At 49.3% G+C, this 17,937-nt stretch overlaps 1 protein-coding gene across 4 annotated transcripts in view; it reads left to right on the forward strand.

Moving 5' to 3' along the window:
- MGAT4B (alpha-1,3-mannosyl-glycoprotein 4-beta-N-acetylglucosaminyltransferase B) overlaps positions 1 to 17,937 on the forward strand; it is a 36,210-nt gene that overhangs the window by 4,960 nt on the left and 13,313 nt on the right. Inside the window, exon 1 of one of the 4 annotated variants that reach the window (XM_046900456.1) lies at positions 1,587 to 17,905. The exons of the other annotated variants lie outside the window; for them this stretch is intronic. Within the exon in view, the coding sequence (XP_046756412.1) occupies positions 17,809 to 17,905 (97 nt within the window). The 5' untranslated portion in view covers positions 1,587 to 17,808. Of the gene's footprint in view, positions 1 to 1,586; positions 17,906 to 17,937 lie in introns of those variants that run through there. 4 annotated transcript variants of the gene reach the window in all.

A 17,937-nucleotide genomic window follows, 5' to 3' on the forward strand; every position in this document is an offset into this window, starting at 1 on the left:
GAGTGCTTGCAGGGTTGGGCACAGCAAACTGTAGGCAGAAGAACAGTAAAAGCAGAGGGCATGTTTTAATGCCATGGCTGAGCTGAACCCTCCTGATCTGAGGGAATACTTGGGGCCTTGGGAGACAATGAGGGAACTTGTCTCACACCTGCTAGATGGAGCCCGAGCTTAATCATAGAATCATTAAGGTTGGAAAAGACCCCTAAGATCCCCAAGTCCAACCCCAACCCATCCCACCGTGCCCATAACCACATCCACATCTCCACAGTTCTCAAACACCTCCAGGGATGGTGAACCCCCGCCTCCCTGGGCAGCTCTGCCACTGCAGCACTGCTCTTTCAGAGGAGAAATGTTTCCTACCAACCACCCTGAACAGAGGGGAATGAAGTGTTGTGTTTCAGAGATGGTTCATTTGCTGACATTGGGGATGGAGGGGTATTTAAAAAAAAAAAAAAAAGTAAGAACTGGAAACTCAAATTGAAGCTGCATCCAAATGTCTTGGTTTGATGGCTGAAATCCTTCGCTGTGCCATCGTTCTGGTGAAGACCAATGAGATGTGGCTTTTCCCTGAGCTGGAAGGCCGTGACGAGGGAGGGGATAAGTGACCAGAATGGCATCTGTGCGTAACTGGGACGTGGGCTGTGGGTTGGCTCCATATAGATCAGTTTGTGTTTCATTAACGTCTGGTTCCACCCTGTCTGTCGGTTTTATTAGATTAATTTATTACTTTCTGAAAGTGCCTCTCCAGTGAACTAAAATATCCGTTTACTGGAAGTATTTGGTTACCATGAAAAAGTGCATTTGGCACGTCTTTGGCAAATATTAACTACTCGCTTCTGTTTCTCTTTGCAATTTAATTGTCTATTTATCTTGAGTATTGATTGCCGAAGGCCTCGGTAATTATCTGCTGATTTTGGAAATAATCATTTGAAAGGATTGCATTACATTTGCAATATTAATCATTACTGTGCTGCGCTGCCTCGGAGGATGGGATCTCGGCGGCTCCGATTGCAATGTGAGCGTTTACAGCCTGAGACTGAGCTCTGCTGCCTTAAAATAACAGAATCGTTACTGGGGTTTTGTTCCTGAAACGGAGCAGATATTTGCAGAGGCAGACCTGGCAGCCGCAGTTAGCCTATCAACGTGCTGTTCCTGTTGGCAGGAGGAGCGGTCAGGCTGTAGTCAAATATAAAGATGGTCGGGGTTTATTTACTTTGTGCTGCTCCAGTCTTGGCCAGATAGCACAATGCCACGGCAGTCCCTCCTCCGGCGCGGGTTGGTGGGAAGCAGCTGCCCGGTGCAGCAGCAATGCATCTCGCCTTTGTGCTGCTCTGCAGGGGTGTTGTACTTGCAAGCAAATGTGCCACAAAGCGCATCTTGCTTTGGGGGAAGGTGAGAAATTGGAAAGTCTCTGCTGGGAGCTGAGTAATTGGCACCTGCTATTATTGCGTCCCTCCTCCCTCTTTTAATAACTTGTTTGTAAGGATGACTCTCCTACAGATCTCATTACAAAGCTGTAAAACATGCTTGTTTAAAAAAAAAAACCCAACACATGCATTCTTATTCCTATCAGATCTGCATACGTACCTCCTTCTCTTTCTACCAGAGGGAGGACAGCTTTTGTCTCATGCAGGTCTCTCCTGGCTGCGCTGGGCAGCAGATGCTGCTCCTCTGCCAGCACCAACCCTGGCAGCAGCCAGCACAGCTGGGAGGGCAGTGCTTGTTGCTGTAGGCCTGGAAGCAAGGGTCCTGCAGGCAGTTTGAGTTCCCCTGGCTCTGCCTCCATCTGAGCTGTGCACTGACTTGCATTGCCAGGGGGCCCCGGCATTTAGCACCCACCCCTGGGACCTCTCGTTGCAGCACATCCCACTTCGTTCTGTTGCACACCGCGATTTGGCTAATTGCTTTTAACGGTGTCATCTTCGTTCTTTAATTAGTGAATGGTGCTGCAAAGGGGAGCTGGGAGCAGTTTGGATCCCGTCGTGTGTCATTGGATGACCACGCTGGGCTCAGCTTTGTCCCCGTGCACACGATGGGAGAGGCGAAACGGTGTCGGTGACAATTGTTTTCTGATTCTTTTCATTGCCTCGCAGAGCAAAATGATAATAAGAGCCTCAGAAAAGAGGGCATTGCAGCAAGCCCAGGCAGGGAGGTAATCTCTTTTCTTCGTACCGAGGTATAGAGATAATTCCGATCGGGATTGAAGCAGCGGATGGCAAATAATTCTTGAACAATCCGCTTATGGTGTTCCAGGACGCGAATGAAAACCACTAATGGGATAAAGAAGGATCTAGATAATTATCTCGGCTGCATTAAGCCCTGTCGTTTCAGGAGAGTGCTCTCGTGGACACTCGTTTCATGTGTACAAAATGCTAAAGCTGACCAGACGTTTTCAGAAGCCAGCTCATCCCAAAACAAAGACATCACTGCTTGGTGCTCAGCTGTCTTTTATCTACCTGGCCGGTCCTAATAAATCTCATTTCTGCTCCCTGCTATCCTATTTCCCCTTTTTCCCCTCCCTACGGCAGCTTGAAGCAGTGACACACATTCCATCCAGGGCAGATTTGAAGCGTCCTTTATCCCCTTCCTTTTTTCATTTGTTCTGCTGGTTTGGGGAGAGTTCCTGTTGTCTGGTGGGGTTTTTTTTCCCCTTTTTTTCAGCTGGTAATGCCGTTGTTTTAAATCTAACCGTGGAGCTGCTTACAACATTACAGTATGCAGGACATCCTTAAATTGGATCTATTTTTTCCCCCAGCAAGAGCTCTGCCTTGCAGCGCAGGGACTGCTCTGTGCTCCAAAACAAACCCGGCTGCAGTCAGTTAATGAGGCTCTTGTTGCTGCCTCTTTGCTCCCGTTGTGTCCGAACCTAACGGATGCCCCATGGATGAAGCAGAGGGTGGCAGAAAGAAACAGCTTTATGTTGGCAGCAGCCGTGACATTTGGGTGCGTTTGGACCAGCTGCCGGTGTGCTGGGACGCTGTTCCAGGTTACAGGAAGACCTTCAGTCACTTTCCCATCTTTTTGCATCAGTGTGGCAGTGCAGGGGGGCTCTGGTGGCTTTTGGAAGTGCAGAAGGGCTCGAAGGAACAAGAAGGGTGGTCTCTTCTTGGTGACGTTCTGCTTGAGCAGGAGCTCATCAGCTGAATTGCTCCTCCAGGAGCTTTGGTGCTGAGGTTCCTGCTTGCAGTTGTGGCCCTGTGGCTGCAGGAGGTGGGCTGACTTCTAGCAGCTGTGCCTGGCGCAGGCTGTGCCCCGCACCGCTGGTGTTCTGCAAGAGGAATCTGCCAAGACAAGCTGTGAAGTCAGCTGATGGCAGCGTAAGGCGAGATCCCCATCTTAGCTCTGAGAACACTAACTCTTCTACGTGCCCTTGGATTGCACAGAAGTCTCAGTGGGCATTTTTACCTGGTTCTTACTGCCGCCACAGGCCTGCTCAGTGAACCACTCGCTCACTATCTCATTACTGGCTCATCCGTAAAGGCATCACTGAAGCCTCCCTCAGCCCTGTGCTGATGTTGGAGTCCCACCTGGAGCTGCTCACTGCAGAGCTGTGCAGCAGGAGGGGCAGTTTGGCAGTGTGCCTGCAGAGGGGCTGTCGGGCAGGCGTGGAGCTGCCGTTTGCTGTGCGTGGCACAGAGGTGTGGGTTCCTGTTTGGTTTGGCTTCCAGCAGTCCTTATCGCATCTCTTACTGCCAGCTTCCTCTGGGTTGTCCTTCCTACCCCTGCCCTGCCTACGCTCCGTGCTGCAATTGCAATTATTTTTAGTATTTCTTTCTCCCTTCAACTACTCCACCACACGAGTGCTGTTGAAACAGCTGTCACTCCCGAGCCCATTGCGCTGGGAGGTGCGGTGATGGGCTGCACACAGACAGCTCGTTAAAAGCCTCTCAGGGCTCTTCAGGATGGGCAACCACATAGGTGTGTGATTGTAACCGGATCCTGTGTTATGCACAGTTTTGATTGCAGTGGTGAAATACCGATCCCCTTCTGGCTGCTCAGCAACAGGAGAGATCTGGGTGACGAAAGGGAAGGGGAGCAGTTTGGCAGTGGGACGTGCCCTCTGTGTTTGGTGAAGCATAATAACAAGAGGTGCGTTCTGCTCTCAGTTCCATCCATGTGCATCTGGAGGAACCCCGTTAAAGTAATGCAGTTCCATTTAGAAGCTAACAGAGGGATCCTGGTGACGGGTTGGGATTTGGGTGCTGGGACTGCTTGGCTGTTTGCTGCTCCCTCCTTCCTGCCTCACCAGTACTGAGCTTGGAGCGTAAGCAGAAAGCAGTTGTTTAAATCCCTTCCTTCATCCCTGTTGTGGTCAAAACTGATTTAACTCTCTTGTTAAGTTTGCGCTGTGCGGAACATTGCCACGGTCCCAGTTGTGTTTGAGGTTGGAATTGAGGTGTATGTAACTGCTCAGTGGTGAGCGAGGAACACACAGATGCTGCTCTTTGCAGCAGTTTGTGAGTTGTGATCTGCACACTCCTTTTCCCAGTTCCTGTGTTCTTCCTGGGACGTGGTGCTGGAATATGAGCAGCTTTCCATGTGGTGGCTCCTGAGAGTGGCAAAAGCTTTCTTAGTTGAAGCTGTCCTTTCCCCGTGCATTTATCTTCTATTAGCAGTGTTCCTGAAGTGCTCCGGTAGTTGATGTGTGGATGTGACTGTACTGAAGCTGGGTATCCCAGGGCCATATTTACACACAGCTCTGCTTTCAGCTCCTCTGTCTGATGCGTCGCCGTGAGCTCTTATGGAAGCGCAGACCCTTTGGAGAGCTGTTTGGGATGAAGTCCTTGCAGAGTTTTTGAGTCTGTGGCTGAAAAGAGGTCTTCATAGAACTACAGAATTGTTAAGGTTGGAAAAGAGCGCTGAGATCATTCAGCTGTGACTCTGTGGCCTCTAGGAAATGGATGGGGGGTTTGGCCATGTGCAGTCGGCATCCTCAGCTTCGTGAGGATTCTGCTCTCCGTCTGCGAGGTGTTTTTTCCTGCATTTAAATCAGTGATTTTATGTAACCTTGGAGTAGAGGCAGCCTAACAGTTGCTTTCTCCTTTGTTTTCCGGCCAAGTTTTTCTAAGAGAATAAAGCTTATGTACTTCTTCCTAATCTCCCGTTCTCACTTTAGCCAATTTGGGCAGTGGTTTGGGAGCCTCCAGAGGAGGTGGAAAATCCTTGAATTGGACCAGAAATCCTGTTTTTGGATGTAGCCAAGAGGACAGAAAGGAGAGAGTCTGTTGGTGGCTTTGCTGGAGAAGGGAATCAACTCCTGCATCAGGCTTCAGGAAATCCATGCGGAAGATGTTATCTTCATTAAGCCCCCAGTGCAAGAAATCTGTTAATTGGAGCTTTTGGTTGGACGCTGGGCACCAGCTGCTCCCAGCACAGCAAACAAACAGGACCACGGCTGATTTCTCCTTCTCACCCCTATAGCAATGGGTAGAAGCCACCACAGAAGGAAAGCAGTCTCTTATTGGTATGGGCTCCATCCATTTTCCTGTTCCTAACCTGTACCTAATGCCTCATTCTCTAATTTTCATTGCTCTGACTGCTTTGTTTTCCTTCACTGCAATCAAGAAATGCAGTACAATATTGCACTAAGAACTTCAGCTATTCAATTACCTTTCAGAAGCTGACTTAATTGGCCCTTTAAGTGATGGCTCTCCATTGTATGCAATCAGCACGACTCAAGGAGGGAACAGGAAGAGAATAAGGACTGTGTTTCTAATCAATAAATAAAGGTCTTTGAAGTAATACTACTTGCAATTTGTACTGCTGGTTACATTACACGGCAGATGATAGCCTGTGCGTTCGATGTGGAGCACAGCTCTAACAGAGCAATAAACCTTTGCTCTCAGCAAGCTTGCGGACTGCTTTGCTGTGGGCTTCCAGCAAATCCATTTCTCCCCTCGGATTATTCTTTTCCCCCCCCAAGAATTAGAGGAAAGCAAAGCAAAACTGCTGCGGAGTCCAGCACAGATGGTTTGCAAGAGTCCGATATGTAATGACTAATCGTTTATTTTGCACCTCGTAGAGTATGCAAATGAATGCGATACCTGATGATAAATAATTCAAAATGGAGATGGAAGGCAAGGGGAGATGACAGGCAGGAAGAGCACAGGAGGAACCAGTGGAGCCCTATAGCACACGTGAAGGTATGCAGCATCGTTTCATAAACCGCTGGGCTAAGCGACGTGGCAAAAGAAGGATCGTTTTGGTTATAAATTCACTCTGTGCCTTCCTTTGGGCCGTTGGATGGAGCCCGATGTGTTTTAACATCTGCCTGTGAAGGCTGCAGGATTTATCTTTGAAATGAGATGTGCTTTGCTGCACCACCAGCAGTTTTTTGGCGGAGCTGTTTTTGTGAAATATAACCTGAGAATTTGTATTGGCTTAACACTTAAACTGCAGCCAGGGGAAGATGGAATATTCATCTTTATTGTATTTGTTTCTCCTGTAACGAGGCATTACTGCCTGTCATAAAGGAGACCGTCCCTGAGCCCAGAGAGCATGCCCGGTTATTTGCTGCCTGCTCCATTAGCCCGTGCAGAACTCCCAGTTTTTATGTGCGTGTGCTTTTCTACTTGTGTAAGCCTGCCAAGGGCTCATCTCGATTGAAATCCATTCCTGCGATGCTGTGTATACACACATTTGTTGAAGCTCTTAATGCAGTTAATGGAGGGATGGCTCTGGGATGCCCAGTGAGGCTCTCCCAACTTTCTGCTTCCCGTCAGGCAGCACAGAGCTTGGTACAGCATCACACCTCCGGCACTGAATGCGTGCAGTAAAGAAGAATAAACTTTAAGGAACGACAGGAGTGCCGTAAACATCGCTTGGATTTTGATTTACATCCTCAGAGCACAGCACAAACTGCAGGGCTGGTGTAGCCGATGGAAATATCTCTGGATGGGAGTGCTGCAGAGCAGGATGCCAGTGCTGTTTATTGCCAGTGAAGCCAAATGAAGTCCTCCCAGGGCCCCATGGCAGCTCCCCAGCGTGCTCATCTGCCGTCCTGCCCAGAACGTGGTGTGTGTGCCCGGGTTCCCTCCTGATGTGCCCATCCAGCTGTATTGGAAAGAAAAGGAGCCCGGCCGTCCTGGCACACCAATAGTGGCAGCACTTGGAAACTTCAGCTTCTCTCTTTTCTCATTGCCGATTTCTTCCCAAGGATAGCTGCGGTGCTTTTCTTTTTTAGGATTTTGCCCAAATTATCACATCTCCGAGGATCCGCTGCTCTGTTATCCCACAATGGGATTATGACCTTAAATGGAAAACAGCCACAGCCAACGGTTGGGAAAAACATTATTGTGGGAAAACGCGGTTGTTAGATGTGTTCCATGTTGTGAGGCTGCTCGGTCAGGAAATGCTTGCGAGTGTGCAGAGGAAATGCTTGTGTGTTCTGAATGCTTGTTGCATTCTTCTTTTAATTGCTTGTTAAATAGGAGGGCATACCTCCATCGAAACGCCATCAGATGCGCCCTGCTGTAAGGGGATGGGAGGCATGAAAAAACATCGAGGGAGAGAGGGAGGACAGTCTGGCTTTATGAACCCGTTCATTTGTGCATTGGCTCCTGTTCATCCCTCCGGAAGAAAAAAAAGAGAAAAAAAAACAAGAAGTCTGTTGGCAGATCATTTAGCATGCCATGTTCAGAGCAGACCAAGAGCAGACGAGTTCAGTAGCGCTGGAAATGTGACCCTGTGAAACTGCTCTGAAGTTGCCAGCCTTGCTGCATGGGAGCAGGAAGCTCGGCGGGGCTGGGTTGCTCCCATGCGAACGGATCTCTTTGGTGTCTGTCATAAAATGCAGCCAAAGTGTGGGTTGCAGAGCCGTGCCCGGGGTGATCCCACTGAAGCGCACATCTGGGAGCAGCTGGATGCGCTGTGCAGCCCCATGCGAAGCCCTTTTTGGGGGAAATTCATTATAATCGGGGTAATTTATGGTGATGGTTAATCACTCGCTATTAAAACGTGGGCATTTTGTGTCAGCTCGAGGCCCGGGGAGGGCAAAGGGCTCTGTATTGCCAGCTGTGCGCCCAGGCAGGCTCAGGGATCACTCGGCACACGCTGGAGCACTGTCTCGTTTCCTGGCGATGCCCGTTGCTCTCAGTGGGGAAGTTACAGGCGTTAGCAGCAGAATGAATTTCCCTTCATGTGCGGCAATACGCCCTTATGGCTCCATTCCTCAGCCTCCTGTCTGATGTTAAAGGATGTATTTGTCTTTGCAGGTGTGTGAGGCTGTAGCAGCACGCTGGTGGCTGCTGTGTGCCACCCCCTGAATGCGACAGGGGAAGGCAGGTCCAGGGAGTGAGCTGCAGGCTTGTTCTGTCTCCCTGCAGAAAAGCAAGGCACTCCTTTAGGGGCAGTGATTTATAAGGCTGCCAGAATGGCACCGCTCTAAGCAGGCTTTGGACGTGGCCATCCATCCGTAGCTGTGTACATCCTCGTGCTGTTACAGTTCCTACATTCTGCTTTTTCAAGGCCCTCCAGCTTAGCAGTGAGATCCTTTGGGAAGCTGTCCTGCTGCTGCTGCGGTTGTTCCCAGTGGCCACAGGTTGTTCCTCGCCCTGCAGGGATGGAGCTCCTCTACCTGCTGCCCTGGTGCTGGTCCTGCAGCTCACCAGCATGACTTCCACTGCCCGGTCTCAAGGTTTGAGAAAATTGGATTGGGTTTTTTGCAGCAGCACACTGCAGTCAGCAATGCCGGGTGACAAAGCTGATCTGGGAAGCCGGGCATGAGGGTGAGTCATGAACCTGGGGTGAGTTCTTTATGGACGCCTCCAGAGGATGAAGCATCTGTTGAACATCTCTGTGTGCTCAGCTGACAGCTGGCAGCACCAGGAATGGAGCTGAGGGACCATTGCTGCAGCAGCATCTGGATACACCCGGGGTCCCTAAAGGGTACAAGTGCAGAAATGGCTCCCAGGCATCATAGCAACACTGAACCTCTTTGTGCAGAGGAAACGGGCTTGAGCTGAGCTCCAGATGCTTATGTTCTGCCCACTGCAGCCATAGGGTGCAATGATTTTGTCATGGAAGATTACCTCCATGGGCTCAGACACTGTTTCTTGCAAGGAGATGAGGCTTTCCTCCTCGAGATGGGGTGCCCTTGCACCTGCTGAACGTGTCAAACTGAATCTTTCTGCAGCACAGCTTCCCTCTGAGTGTAAAGTCTGGAAAGCTGAGCCACAGCAGCCCCCACAGCAATTAGTGCTGCATTCTGTGTGCCACCAGTAAAGGTAACTGCGTGTGAAGTGCTGAAAAAACGGATGCATTTAAATAGGTGTTGTAAGGGAATGAGATACTTAAACTGCATCTCCACTCATGGAGAGCGTGAGGTGGCTGCTTACAAAAGCCAGGGCTGAGCAGCACTTCAGGAATAGCTGTGAAATGGAGCATGGATACGATGGTCTTGCAGTCTGGGGCTGCAGGACGTATCCCTGACTTGGGGTGGTTTTCTGCAGGTCACAGCTCCAGGAGGTGGTTACAAAAGGCGTTTTGCACTCTGTTCTGTGGCTTTGTGGGATGAGTGTCAGCATTGCTGGATAACCCCTCCTCGTGTTCTCTTGGATGCCAAATGTGGAAAGGGCGAAGCAGGTCTCCCTTAGCAGTATGTTGTTCTTCCCAGGAATTATCCTTGCGTATGAGATGAAACAGGAGACCTCAGATAGCATTGATGCTTACAGCTGGGCTAAGTGTGCTATTTAATGGCAATGTCTTGTTTCCTCTCCAGAGAGAGGAAAATGCACCCCATTATGTGTTACGAGCCTGCACCCTGGGGGATAAATATTTCAAATATTGATGTTGAATAATTTTTAAGAGGCTCTCTATGAGTTTTATTTGAAGCATTCTGCAAATTATTGAAGAGAGCCGAAACAAAACGCGATGCAGATCAGCTCATCGCGTGATCGGCATGAGAGGCTTTAAAACGTGCTGCTGCCCACAGGCACGGTTGTGATCTGATCAGGTGCTGGTACTATAGGGAAACCGGGAGCCGTTTGTGCACCCGTAGGTAGAGCAGAAGTCGGATGTGTGCAGACAGGCGGTGGTTGAAGGGGATGCTCTCAGTATCCTTTCACTCTGATGCAGTTGCACGCATTGCAAAGGAGTTCCTCCTTTGGAAGAAGCAGTAAAACCTGACGTGCATTGAAGTTCTCTTAGCACAAACAGAGCCAGGGACTCCAGCCAGAACTTCTGTGATTTCCTTGATATCTCTGCGACTCAGTACATCCCTTTAACTTTTCCATATGTGTTCTCTGATTTATAACACAGCAGCGCTTTATTTTGCTGTTGTAAAATTCTTTCATTCTCTCGGCTGTGCCAGAAGCTTCGTATGTTATTGATTAAACAAACTCCCCGTGCTCCAGCATCTCGGCTGTTCTGAGGCTGCGGCGTGCAGTGATGGCTGCGCTGCTCCTTCCTAGCAGGAGCCGGGGAAGCACGACGTCCCCACTCTTCCTGCTGCTTATCACCACGTTAGCCTCCGGTTTGCAGAAAGGAGCTGCTTTTTCCACCCTCTCCGGCCGTGTCTCACGGGCCCATCAGCTGCTTACGGTTGTTTCAAGGGAGTGATGATGATGTTGGGTTGTAGTGATGTTGGGAGGAGGATTAACAAGAATTTCATCTCGACTCCTTCACAGGCAATTAGCGACAGCTGCTGCTAGAGAAAGGGCACGATGATTAACACAGTGACCTTTGCAAAGATCAGCTTGCCTTCTTGGAGGCATTCCTGTCGGACGGAAGCAGAGCCATTAGCGCTGCGGCACTGAGCGGGCTGCGTGGGTTTTGGTGGAGTGAGGTCTGTGTTTCATTAATAACACAATTAGGTTGTAATAAAACGGGGCTTCCTGTTACACTGTGAGGCATTAGCTGTGCTTCGTGGTTTTGTTTCTTTAAGGCACCTATGGGAACGCGGCCCTGCACGCTTGCACAGCAGCTCTTTGGGGCTGTCTCATGGGATTGCACTCCCTGACTTTGGCCCTGCGGTGAGAACAAGGCAGGAGAGGCAGCAGTGCAGCCCAGAGGTTGCATGCAGCGAGAGCAAAGTGGGTTTCTCCTGCACATGATGTTTGCCATCCCCCATGTGCCAGGGCTTCTGCTGCATGTGGATTTCTGCAGGAGCATTCCCGTGCATGGGAGCAGCGCACTTTGTGCTGCCATTGGGCACATCCCAGGGCATCCTCTGCACCGTGCAGAGGGAATGGCATTCCAGGAACCCTTTGGGTTGCTTTCCGTGCCCAAGTGTGATGTGTCCTCTTAAAAATCCTGCGGAGCTGCAATTATTTGGAGGTTTAATGACCCATGATTTCTGTAATGCCTTATTTTGTTCACTTTCAGCATGTTTTTATTCCCCAGTCAAATAGAGAGTATTAAAAAAGCCAACAAGAACAAAGCCCTCGCTTTCCATTTGAGAGAAAATGCTTGGAAAGCTGTATTTGTGCTACACAGGTAAATAATTAGGTTGCTAATGAATTAGCTTTGCTTTGAAGAAGAAAGCTGCAGTGTTCCTAATTAAGTTGTGGTATGGGAGGAGAGGTGCAGCGATTCGGAGCCATCTCTCCACGCCGTGGGATGCTGAAGGGCACTGCCAGGTCCAGCACTTTGTTTGAATGCCCCCTTTTGGTGCTTTTCTATGGCAGTAAGTTTGGAGATGTAATATACTTTTGTTTTGTTGGTTTTTTTTTTTTTGCACAAAGCGTTTCCTTTTTATCAGCTCGAAATTAACAGCATTTGGATCGAATGGCTGCTTATTCCTGTAGTTTCAGGCACGGAGAACGAAAGTCCGTGTGATATATTTTCATTATATCACTCTATTTTATATGCTTTTCATCATGAGCCCTATTATTATGCCAATTGCAAGATGAATAATCTCATATATTTTTTCTTTCCTTGCAGAGCAGGGTTTTTTCAGCCCTTTGATCATTCTCATCACCTTCTTCTAAAGCCCATTTTAAGTCTGTAATAATACTCTTTTGCAGAGGAGGTGAAAGCTATTCTGGGATTAGGCAGCATCATTTTAATAATGTTATAATCTTCGTGCTCTTATTCCCCATCCCATTCTCTGAGCAGACCAACATCTTCCTTGCCTCCCTCTCCATCCCTTCTCTCTCAGGGTTGCTGCTACCTGCAGAGCAGCACCAAAGATGCTCTGAAGCTCCAGTCTCCCTCTCAGTTAATACTGTTAATTAGGAACTGCCTGAAAAATACCCCGATTCCCTTCTCCTCCCCGATTAATTTGCATCTGTCAGCTTTGGTGTTAATTCTCCATGTTGTTGCCTTTTCTCCCAGTCGTTTGGTTGGCTTGGGGCTTTGAGGAACTTATCTCTGTGTCATTTCTGTATTTTGCTACTTTGCAAATTCATCTCTTTCTCCAGATCCTTACTAAATCTAAGAGACAGGAGGTTTAATACCAAACCTTATGGCCTCCTCTTGAACCTTTTGCTATGATGAAAATTCACTGCCTAATACCATGTCCTTTCTCTTCTGATCAATAGCGCTATTTGCCTCTTTCCTTCTCTTCCTCAGCTGTTTTGCAGCAAAACAAATTGCCAGCTGATGCGTCCATCTCATTAAGTCCCTTGGACAAGTTGATAAAATCCCAGACAAACTGAGGGGCTGGTTTCTTCTGCAGAATCTGATGCTGGCTTATGCCTGCCAGAGATTTCCTCACTTTGCCTTGTGACAAAACCCAGGGGACCCACACCGTGCATGGAGCTTTTTATCTCTTTCAGTCTGGCTCACCCACAGAGCTGTGCAGCGGGGACAGAAGGGCTCTGCAGGTGCCTGAGAGTGGCCTGATGGCTGCCGGTACCCACAGGTGATGTGTGCATCCCAGTGTGGTTCGTTAGTGCTGAACTTCTGCGTCCTCGCCTGCATCCCTCCAGGAATGTGTGCCCCTTTTTGGGAGTGGGATTTCAGTGTTCGCCATCCGGATGTGGATCACTGTCCCCGCAGAGGGGAACCTGCCCTTCCCTGAAGTCTTGCTGCTTAGGACTTTGAAGGCAAAGAATCTTAGTTGTGGACGGAGCTGTTTGTTTTCAGTGCAGGATCAGAAATGCGAGCAGTTCCTCCTCCTCTGCACCTGCAGCTGCTTTCCCAATAATAATAACGAGCTTTCTAGGGGTACTAATGACTTTCTATGGTGCTTTGTGTCTTGGTATTAACCACAAATTGCGGCAGTGCTAATGTGAAATGAACAAAGAAAGTTGAAGTGCATTTTTCTAAGCAGTAGCTGGAAAATGCCCGTTGAGACTGAGTGCCCCAGTGATTCTGTGCAAGTGATGCTGCAAGTGTCACATAACGTTTGCTGCGTGATGCACTTGCATTTGCAATGTGAGGATGCTGGGATGCTTGTTCTTCTTGTCAGGATGGAGCCAGGGGTATTTTGGCTGCTGAACTCTCCTTTCTCTTTCCCTCCCCGCTGCACAAGTCAGTATTTTTGCCATCCTTTCCTGTGGGCTATAACAGCTGTCACCTGCAGCTCCACACAGCCCAGCAGTCTCTTCCCTGTGGCTTCTGGGGTTGCTTTGGGGTTCTGTTGATGGTTTGTTCCTTCCACGGCCAAATGGCAAAATTTAGCTTTCCAGTGTATGAAATGTTTATTGTGGAATTAATGCTGGTCCCTGTGTGCATCTCCAGCCTTTCCCACATCCCAGCAGCTGAACCAAACTCCCCAATACAGCACAGCATCTCCTTATGTCCACGTTAACGGCCTGCTGGCGTTCCCTTAGCAAACACCTCATGAACATTGCGATTCAGTCAAGGCAATCTAGAGTGCAATGCGTGGAGCAGCGCCAGCATTATATAAATCATTAAACATCAAAACATCAAATGGCCCATCATCGTCCAGGGCCGAGGGCGCTCCGACGAGGCCAGGAGCTCGCTGTGCCTGGTGGTTTTTACACGGAGAGTTTGGCTTTCTGCTCTATCTCTGTGTGTGTGTGTGTGTTGTGAGCCCAGGACTGTGCTTTCTTTTGGCTGTTCCGTCCCTGGAAACTCTGACGTGTGTGTTGATCGCAGCACTTGCAGCAGAAGGGTCACAATGTGCCGTTGCGCTCTCGAAGCCAAGATTTCACAGAGATAAACAGATTAGAGGCTGGGAGTTGTTTCTAGTTTTTTAAACAAAGTCTCTCAAAGGTCTTCCTAATGAGAGGAGAATCCAGCTCGCAAAGATTTGAGAGACTAGTGTGGCATTCAGGATTACAGAACTCCTGACTGTGTCTGTGTGCACATGAATGAGTGACCCCGAGAGGTTGCAAAGTGGCGGCTTTACGGCATTGGCCTCATTTTGTGCCCATCTGCTGCTTTAGGCTCAGATTAGGCTTTTTGCTTTGATTCAAAAACTGGAAGTGGATAAGCAGGGTGGACGCGGGCACCTCAGCCCCCCACCTCTGCAGGCAGGCCTGGTTCACCTCCTCATCGCTTCAGTAGGGACAGAGCCACAAAGCAGAGAATTCCTCTGTGGGCAGTGGGCGCCATTTTGGATGGACGGAAGTGGGCGCCATTTTGGATGGACGGTAGCCTTTGGGAAGCCAACAGCATATCAGCTGGGGGCTCTGGATCAAAACGAGACCTCTGGAGGTGCTGCCCCAGATCGAAAACGAACCTAAGAGAGAAAATTGGGCCCAGGGTGCAGCCAATGGCCAGGCACTGCCAGTGGCTGCCCAGAGGCCTGTGTGCTGCCATGCATGCAGCCAGTTGGTGAGTGGCCTGGCAGCCTGTGCCTGAAAACTGCTTTTGAAGGAGCATCGAGTGCAAATCCTGAGTGTGGTGTGGTGTGAAAGGTGTTGTTTGCAGGGCACTGGGTTGACACAGTGTAATCTGCAAGCACTGGAAGTCCTGCTTTGAAAGGGCTGGGTCTGCCTAGTCTGTCCTGCAACAGGGCAAGAGGTGATGACCTTAAGTTGCTCCAGTGGAGGTTCAGGTTCAGTATTAGAAAAGAATGATTCTCCAAAGGGTAGTAATGCATTGTAGCAGGCTGCCCAGGGAGGTGTTGGGATCACCATTCCTGGAGATGTTCAACAGCTGTGGAGGTGTGGCACTGAGGGATATGGTCAGTGGGCAATACTGGTGGTGGGTGGGCGATTGGAGGAGATGATCTTAGAGGTCTGTTCCAACCTTACTGATTTGATGATTCTAAGTGCAAAACGGTGTTACTGGGAATCCGTGGGAAGCTGTGTGCCCACCGCAGGCTTTGTCTCAAGCTGTTACTGTAACTGGTCACAATCGATCAGCTTTTAAATTTCATGAAATTTTAATTAAAGAGTGGAAACTACTAACACATCATGGGACAAGAGCACTGGAAACAAATACAATTTCACTTCCAACCATTAGCCAGAAAAGCAGCAAATGGTTGACTGCACATCACCATTGCAGCCTAATGAAAAGTACAGCTCTTGGCATCAGTGGGCAGGTCATTAGTGCCTGAATAATCAGTGACATTTCCCTTCGCAGTCTGACACAAACCAAGTGCAGCACTCTGGAAAAAGCCATTAAGCACAAAGCCCCACGCTCTGCTCCAGGTAGTGCAGAGGAGACCGGCATCAAGTGAGGAGGGGAAGCAAGGTTTGCTCCTGGTATTAAAAGATCCGAGCATGAAAACCCCTAATCTGGACAACGTGGGTGCTTAGAGGTGTTCTTACAGATCAGAGCTAACATTAGGTTAAGGTCTCACTCACTGTGGAGTGAATTTAGATTCCTGTGGCAGCCCCTCATGCTGGGGGTTACCCTGTTTTTTCTGTAGTACCACGCAGGAAAAAGGAGCAACCGGTGCTGTTTGTGTCGCCTGTGTCAGGCAGAGCAGCAACCAGATGGGATTGCCTTCCTCTCTTCCCTCCCCATCTTCCAGCCACTTTGCAGTAATGCGGAGAGCCCCGGAGGTCAGTGGAGACAGAGCCTTGTGCGGGTGTGCCGCCTGAGGACGGGCAGTGAGTCTGTAAGGATTGTTTGTGGGGAAGAGGCCCCATGGGGGAAGCTTCTCGTAGGCAAAAGCATTAAAGAGAACTTGACTTGGAAGCGTTGTTGTCTTGGAAACCCTGTGCTTTGGAGCTCTGCATGTTTGATCTTCAAAACACCCTTTTTTATTTGCTTGTGGACCCCAGAATAGAAATCCTCAGTGCAGTTGGTGTAACTGTTTTCATTCACTCTGGTTTATGTTTAGCCCCGACTTGGAAGCTCTGTTGTAGTGCTTTTGGTTGTGTTAGCTGTCCTGGCTGGTGTAGTTCTGTAAAATCTAACCTCACAGAAAACGTATGAATGACTAGAGGTGGAAATGTGTGTGTACTGAGCACACATGTTGCATTAGTAATGGGGTAAAAAATGGCCCAGAAAAGTACATTAATAGCTAACCAACTCCGCTGCCAGCTGTTGTATAGTTAGTTATGGATGGAGGCACCCAGTAGTTTTATTGCTTAAAAAGGACAGGCTGGTAAGATGTTGTTTTGAAATAAAAAGCTTTATTACCCTATAAGAAGTTACTCATTTATATATATATTATTTTTTATTATGCTTCCTTAAGGTGTGTATCCAAACACTTGCATTGACATTAGCATCCCAGCCACCACTGCCAGGTGACAGGCTTTGTTCTGCCTCACTTAGGAGCAGAAAGATGACTGTAATTGGTTTTGTCCTTAGGATCCCTTTGGGATTTCACCTCGAGGCAGCCTTGGCGAGCCCCAGCATGGGGCTGGGCAGTGGGCTTCTTGTGTCGGGCCCTGCTCCTCCTATAGATCCCCTTGTCCAGACAAGTTGCAGGACCCAAATTGCTCACCTGCTGGCATCACCGCTGCTCACGCGCACCATGGGAGGGATGCCACAGCTCGAGGCTGGCTGCAGGTGGCATGAAGATGGGGAGGGCTGAGTAAAACCCTGTGGGAGTGGGAGCAGCTGTCTGTTTGCCTGCTCTGTGCTGCGGGCAAAACTTTGTGGTATGCCTGCGCCTACCATTCCCGCAATGACAAGCATCCTGTCCGCAGCCGCTATGGCTGAGCAATGTAAAATCCACTCAATCCAGCCTTGGCAGCTCCTTCTCCCTGGAGATGCTGTGTGCCATCTGGAGAGGGCCCCCGTGGTGCTGCTGCCTTTGCCCCAGTTATTCATGCCAGGCCATCTGCAGCAGCCATGTCTCCAGCACAGCTGGGTGTGCGGTGCCGGTTCCCTCCCTGTGAGCCCAAGATTTGGCTTCTGCTCACCCTGCTGATAGATGGAGCAGTCCTTGTGAGGGAATTTGGGGGTCTTTCCTGGGGTGCCATCTGCTGTAGCATCAGGGCTGGCAATCGAAGGTCCCTGGTTGTGTCTTCTCTTGGAGACCAGCTCTCATCTCAGGCCCAAAGCCTTCACTGTTAAACTCCTGTTTTTCTACAATAAGGCAACCCAAGCAAGGAGCAAGAATTGGAAATATTTGTATTTCTTGGTTTTGTCATTGTTTTACCGAGTCACCTACCCTAATACTTCCAGTTCTTTTTCACTCAACTCCTGGTCCTCGCTGCTCACTCCTGTGGTTGCCAACTGATGCACCCCAACTTCTGGCGCTGCAGAGATGCACGATATTGTCCTTAAAACTAATGCAAGCAGCTGAGTGTAGAGCAAAGAAGAACTAACACGCACCTTATTTTTGCTCCATGCTTTGGTCACACAACATCAGGTCATTGTTCCCTATGACCAGAACCCAAGTTAAAGAGAGAAAGGGAAGCAGCTTTATGTTGTGGTTCTGCAACTGAAAGTTCCCGCAGGCTGTCAGAGCTCTCGTGGCCGACACGGTAGCACAAAGCAGATGTGCATCCCTGTACAGAATGCTGTTTTGTGTATCAGAGACTCTTTCTTTGCATGCATGTATCAACCATGCTTTGTGTATCTCCCAGCTCTCTCCGCCGTAACTGCTCAGTGTGTGATAGACCACAGCTCCATAAATCCAAGTTTGGAGGTAGGGAAGGGGTGACTGCTTTCACTTTTGCA

This window comes from Gallus gallus, chromosome 13 (genome assembly GCF_016699485.2).
Source record: "Gallus gallus isolate bGalGal1 chromosome 13, bGalGal1.mat.broiler.GRCg7b, whole genome shotgun sequence".
In the NCBI taxonomy this organism is placed as follows: Eukaryota; Metazoa; Chordata; class Aves; order Galliformes; family Phasianidae; genus Gallus; species Gallus gallus.